Here is a 6,145-nt window from a genome sequence, read left to right as displayed (position 1 = left end):
AATATAATGATAGATTGTCTGATATCATGGAAGTACAATGTGACATATTGAGTTGAAATGCAGCTGTATTAAGTCAAACATATCAAGGTAGAAAGTCTAATATTTAGAATTCTCCAGGTTAACTATTGTGGGAAAAGTTAAGATAGAAATAAAGTACTTGTTGAGAAACTAAACTAACTAAAACCAAACTAAACTAAACCAGAATCACCATGAACTGACTCATGAATTTGAGAAATCAGCATTTTTCCTTTCATTTTTGAGGCAAACAAGCTCCCAGACTTGGTGAAAGTTTCAAAGTTTTGTTTCTCTCTCTCAGTGCTGAACTGATGTTTTTAAAACAATGATTTTCAGGGTTTAGAAATTTGAATAATAAAGTGAGTGGCCTGAGCTACGCTGTTGAAACTGTTGCATCATCTTGAGCAGAGGAAGTCGCAGTTTAATACTGAGGAACTTGCATCGGGAGGAGTGACTCGGGCTGAAGCGTGGCAGCCAATCAGAAAATTCCCTGCGGTGCTTTCTAGGAAGAAAAGCTGAGTTCTGGTTCTCTGTGTTCTGAAGCGGGCATCTCTCGGGGTGTAACATGAGCGCGCAGGACAGGAGTTTCACAATCCTGCTGAAGCAAAACAGACGCGGCAGATTATCTCGACATATTTTTACAGCCGTGGCAGAGGTTCAGTCTGCGCAGGGTTCAGTTCTTCACACCGCACTGGGGTCTTTCACAAGGGCTCATCTTTGTTTTAATGTGAGAAAAGGAACGTACGTCTGTGAAAGTGCCCTTTGCTCAAAACAGACGTTTTTGTTTCACATAGAAGTAGAACAAACCTCTGACCACTGTAAATGAATGCTGACCTCTGACCAGAAGAGAGAGGAGGCTTGAGGTCAGAGTTGATCATCCTAGTCAAACCAGTTCTGCAGTCAGAGAACTTACTTGTGCCTGAGATAAGGGAAGCCAAAGTGAACCTGATCTCAGACTCTGATCTTACATGGAAAAATGTTGACTTCAACGCACAAAATGCCTCTTTAGTTCTGCACTCACAGTACCAGTGCAGTCATGGTGCTTCATTTCGCCACACGTGTGATTCAGTGTTAGTGTGTCACCATCCCACTTCTTCAAACACCTGTCCACATCTGGCCTGGTACCTCGGTGAGATGAACCTGAACCTGACTCCTCAGTAGGACCGACCTGTCAATATACCCAGCACAACATCCACATCGAGAATCAATACGAAAATAAAAAACAATACCAAAATTAATCAGACCTGAGGAGAGAAAATGGAAATAAACCCACGATACAGAGATTCTAATTTGATGCCAAAGTCATCCTTGATACCTTGCATGCGCCATTATTAGTTGCCATTGATAGTCATAGAATTGTGTCCAGTAGCTCATACATAAACTAGAAAAGTACTCAAACCGCTGTGACTGCTGTACACCAGTGGATGAGGTTTCATGAAACAGTGTCCTGATCTTCAGTGGCCACCAGATGGCACTGTCTGTCAAACGTTTGGACTTGAACAACTCATTCAGTGAAACTTCACACCATTTCTGAACAAAGCGCGCCATCTAGTGGCCTTACCCAAAAGTAAGACATGGTTTCATCAACCCTGCAATACTGTTACAAAATACCTCATCTATCGATCACTACCATACAGGTATTTTATCAATACATTTCATGTAAAACATTTTAAGCGCGGTGAGTTCAACTGGAGAGAAGATGGCAGTAGTGCTACAGACTTCTGAAAAAGACAGGAGAACCGAAGAAGAGGCTCTGCAGGGAATGAATGAAAAACTGTTGGTAAAGTCACATGAATTTATAGAGATTTGACAGTGTTTTCTGCCTGTTTTAATCGGAACTGGTCACGAGACAGGGGTGCCGCTTGGTTTGTTAAACCTCAATGGAGAAACTACAAGAGAAACGACTTCAGCCACTCTAAGATTGGTGTAGGGAATAAATAATGTATTCTCAGTACAAAAAAGTCAAAGTCAACATGTAGGATCCAAAGAGTTTTAAGGGCAACATTTTCTTATTTGTTTTATTTACATTAAATAAAAAAGTACTTTACAGTATGACACAAAAACAGCATCCAGCCGATCGACCAATGTACTCGAAACAAGTCTCAACAGAAACCACAAGCAAACCGTCTCCAGCTGAGGACTAAAAATAACACGAGTGCTAGTGAAAAAAATATGAGTCTTGTGTAGAGTTACTGGCAAAAATAAACAGGTGTTTACATCTAAACAGCAAGAAAATTGGTGCTTTCTGAAGGCGGCACGGACTCTATCATTCCTGGCTCTTGGTAATCCAACTCATCCAACGGAGGACACATCCCTGGAAGGAGACGAGTTCAGCACCACAGGGGGGCCGCGTATGTCTTAATAGATTAACCAGTCAGAGTGGAACCAACAGCTGAGTCAAGCAGAAGGGGTAATGAGCGCTCCGTCACTTCCCGGCACACACTCTCCATCTCAAGAAAATACAGCAGAAGAATCATTGATCCCATGTTGCAAGAGACGACTCATCCTGGGTGTGATGTCGAAAGCGCTTCCTGCACGCTAGCAGATGGGATGGGTACGTGTTGTGCAGCAAGATGGGCAGACAGACGTGCGAACAACACACTTTCAGTCTGTCCTCCAAAAAGCTCAGCAGAAGACGCAAAAAGTCCAGGATTTTAGATGTACAAGGAACCGTCCGCTGGTCCGACATAACCGACGGCGATCAGCAGAACATCTATCAAAGTCCAGATCCCAAGACCCCCAAAGCTGAACAGCTTTCCAAGACCCTCTCTCCACTGACCCAGGTAGAACCGGTCGGCCCCAAAACCACCCAGCGTGATGCTTCAGGCAGAAAGAATGACAACTATTAGATCAGAAAAAAAAACAGCAAAGTAAGTGACATTTTACCTGAGCGCCAAGGCCGTTGACCACTTGTACCCTCCAGTCCAGTTGCAAAATAAACGTTTCTGAAATCTCCTTTTACCTGAAAATGATCTGATATTAGCCGATCAAACAGAGCAGCCTTAACATTCTGGGTCTTTACCTAAACAGTGAACATGATCCAGCACGTCACAGGTAGCGTTGTAGCGCTTGCGTGGGCACGACACTGTCATACAGTTGGTGGAGTTGGAGCAGCGGTACTGGGAGGGATCCAGTTGCCAGCAGAACTGACAAGTAACAGTGAGAGAAAAGTTGTCCAGCTGTTGACCAGACTCACCCTGTGAACACAAACATTCTTCAACACGTGTGCAACGGGCTTGTACGAAAAATCTGGACAGCCACTCACAATACAGTGCACTGCTTTTTTAGGTCTGCAGGTGAAGGAGGCTGGTTTCCCGTACGTGCAGTTGTGTTGGTAGTTACAGTGAATACAGCTGGCTGGAAGACGAGTGCACAGTCCCCCGCTTGGACATTTATCTATATCTGCTGGTGGAGCTACAGAAGAAGAAGAAGAACGGAAAAAAAAGTTGTCTTTTTTTCAAATCCAAAAATCAATATTTCCCCATTTCCCTGGCATTTTAAAATACCTGAGAAGCATGTTAATATATTAGTTCAAAACGATCCTTTACAGGTGACAGAAAGTCATGTTGAAAGTGCCAGAAATGTAGACTAAATGGTAACTACAAACAAACTACATACTGTTTTTTGTCGTGCAACACAGAACCCAATTTTCATGGGTGACACTTTTACGCAATCAGGTGAGGGAGGTTCAAGTCAGTCAATGACATAATAAAAAAAACTCATTTGCAATTGTCATTTTTGCTGTTCCTGAAAAAAGCAATAGGGAAAGGGACAGAACAAAATCCAATCTCAAATTTGACGGAAATTATATGAGCTCTCAAATCAACGCCGGCACCACAGCCATGATTAGACGGCGTCTATTAAGTGTGCAGTTGGTTCTGAAGCTCTCACACTTGTGTGTCTGCGCTATTATAACCACTGATGCATTATGTCACTATATACACAGTAGCACTTCAGTACAAGGTTAGTTAAAGGGCAACAATTATGAAGATACTAAGGTTGCAATTGGCTGTGACACAGGAGAACAAGCTCATGTAGAGAAGTTTGAACATGTAGAGACGTTTGGACCAAGACAGTGGAGAAGTTGGACAAATACAGTAGAGACACATGGAAGAGGAAGCCGACCAAAGAGGCATGAGGAGGACAGGTGCAACTGTGGAGGATGATCAAGACAGGCTGAGGAGGAGACGTCTGACTTGCTATCTCAACCTGTGGTGGGATGTACTGAAGCTGTTTTTGTAAAAATGAGGACTGAGGTGTGTGGAGGAGACATGACCCAGTTACACCGTACAGGCTAAGGATTTTAGCAATTACAGTGGCACCTCGGTTCTTGACCACAATCCGTTCCAGATGGCCGTTCCAGAAGCGATTTGTTCGAAATCTGAATCGATTTCTCCCATTACAATGAATGGAAAAAGAAATAATGCGTTCCAAGCCTTAAAAAAGGCTTTTGTAGGAGTGAATGTAGAGTGTCTGCTGCAGGTGCGCTGTTCCTCTATGTGTGTGGCCGCTGAATGTGGGAGGGGTTGCCGAGTGAGTGACGTCTCTCCAGAAGTGAAGAGGTGCCCGGTGCGTGTCCAGCTCTGAATGTGCGCTTCTGTACAGTTTGTCTGGGACAAAGTCATAAACCAAGTAACGCTCTGTCCCAGACTCGCTTCATCCCTGTCTGAGCTCCAGCTGACAACAGGACATCAAACCCTGGAGTGCGGAGGTGTGGAGAGCGAGCACCTCCCCTGTGACACTCTACCACGGTCCAGTGCGGAGACAGGAAAGGTTTTACACCTCAATATGAAGAAAAACCAGTCAGTAAATGTTGCTAACGGGACATGTCTGCATACAGAGGCTGCATTATACACAATAACAAAGCACGTCGTGGATCAGCTGATCGCTCCTCGCACGTTATGTTTTTCCATCTTTTTTGGGGGCGTTCGAATTCTGGATTTTCGTTCGAAATCAGAAGCAAAAAAATCTCGAAACTTTTGTTTGAACACCGATTTGTTCGAATTCTGGGACGTTCAAAAACCGAGGTACCACTGTATCTGTACATTACATGTTGTATAACTGCTTTCAATGGAAAATAAAACAGCATAGTGCAGCACATTACTTTTAAAACACAGGTGTGATTAGACAAAGGGGAAAAACATTCACCCACACACCACCACGCACTGCTTAAACTCTATACATTTTATATCAAATTGTACATTATATCTTTTTGACAAGACAATACCTAATCAAAGCAAAAAACGCACTGTATTTCTTTTGCAGTTTAATCTTCAGAACGAATGGTTTGGTCCTGCGGTTGGCGGTGCTTACCTGAGGTTTCAGCAGACACGACCGGGCTGCTCATGACTGGACCGTGCTGGGTGTCTCTGGTGTACGGAGGCTCCTGGCCACTATGAGGAGAACTCATGTATCCTAAATAAACACACAGGAAACAGGAAGCACACCAACCTTTAAAGCGAACTATTTTTTGCCGGTTTGCAACAGCAGAAAACATTGTTATTCAACTTGCTAGTCAAACTCAATTACAAGCTAATTTCTGAACTATGCCGACGTGACTTTACTGAAATACTTTAAGCCAGACTAAGCGTTAGCATGCTAGCTGACCATTCCATTGAATCTCAACGCGAGACAGCTAGCATTAGCAACTGAGGGACCAAGGCGTCACTATACGTTATTGCGAGCTCAACAGCAATTCACATACTCCCCCGCTGACAATACGTACCATTTACAGACTGCAAAAACACATCCATAACCAATATAGTCATGATTCCGAAGGCTTTGAGGCTCCTTCCTCGGTCGGGTCTCCAGATCTGACAGATGGTGGCCATTGTTGCTGCAGGACTTCCCGATGATGCGTTCACGGGTGTTCGGAAAATAGGTTAGATTGTAAAATATAAATAAAACCATTAGATTCATGAAGCAGTTTCCCATGTTGAAATGACCGCGATTAATTCTGAAAAAACTTTCTCATTTTACAAATCAAAGTTAATATGACCTCCGCAGGACGATGGGAATCTGCAGCCACGCCCACTGTACTGTTGCGTTATACTTATTTTTGTTGACTAGCATGGTATGGAGACCGAACTGACGCACAGACAATAATTCTCTTGAAATAATATAGCCAATA

The 6,145-nt window shown here is 43.4% G+C and overlaps 1 protein-coding gene across 1 annotated transcript; it reads right to left on the bottom strand.

The window, feature by feature from the left end:
- Positions 1-1,595: 1,595 nt before the first annotated feature.
- Positions 1,596-5,862, bottom strand: tm2d3 (TM2 domain containing 3). The gene is made up of 6 exons (XM_053865702.1): positions 5,741-5,862; positions 5,329-5,430; positions 3,281-3,429; positions 3,038-3,212; positions 2,902-2,977; positions 1,596-2,835 (listed from the first exon to the last, which is right to left on the bottom strand). Exons 1-6 carry the CDS (start codon positions 5,844-5,846, stop codon positions 2,670-2,672), a joined length of 774 nt encoding a protein of 257 aa, XP_053721677.1. The 5' UTR covers positions 5,847-5,862; the 3' UTR covers positions 1,596-2,669.
- Between the last annotated feature and the right edge of the window lie 283 nt (positions 5,863-6,145).

This window comes from Synchiropus splendidus, chromosome 5 (genome assembly GCF_027744825.2).
Source record: "Synchiropus splendidus isolate RoL2022-P1 chromosome 5, RoL_Sspl_1.0, whole genome shotgun sequence".
In the NCBI taxonomy this organism is placed as follows: domain Eukaryota; kingdom Metazoa; phylum Chordata; class Actinopteri; order Syngnathiformes; family Callionymidae; genus Synchiropus; species Synchiropus splendidus.
This window is presented reverse-complemented; position numbering and strand designations above follow the sequence as displayed.

What these genes read in the sequence shown, in the direction of transcription:
- tm2d3 (XM_053865702.1), bottom strand. Translation starts at nt 5,846, where the DNA reads ATGGCCACCATCTGTCAGATCTGGAGACCCGACCGAGGAAGGAGCCTC. An exon ending in GTTTTTGCAGTCTGTAAATG is followed by an intron (nt 5,431 to 5,740) that starts GTACGTATTGTC and finishes GTGTTTATTTAG; the next exon opens with GATACATGAGTTCTCCTCAT. An exon ending in TCAACGGCCTTGGCGCTCAG is followed by an intron (nt 2,836 to 2,901) that starts GTAAAATGTCAC and finishes TTCTGCCTGAAG; the next exon opens with CATCACGCTGGGTGGTTTTG.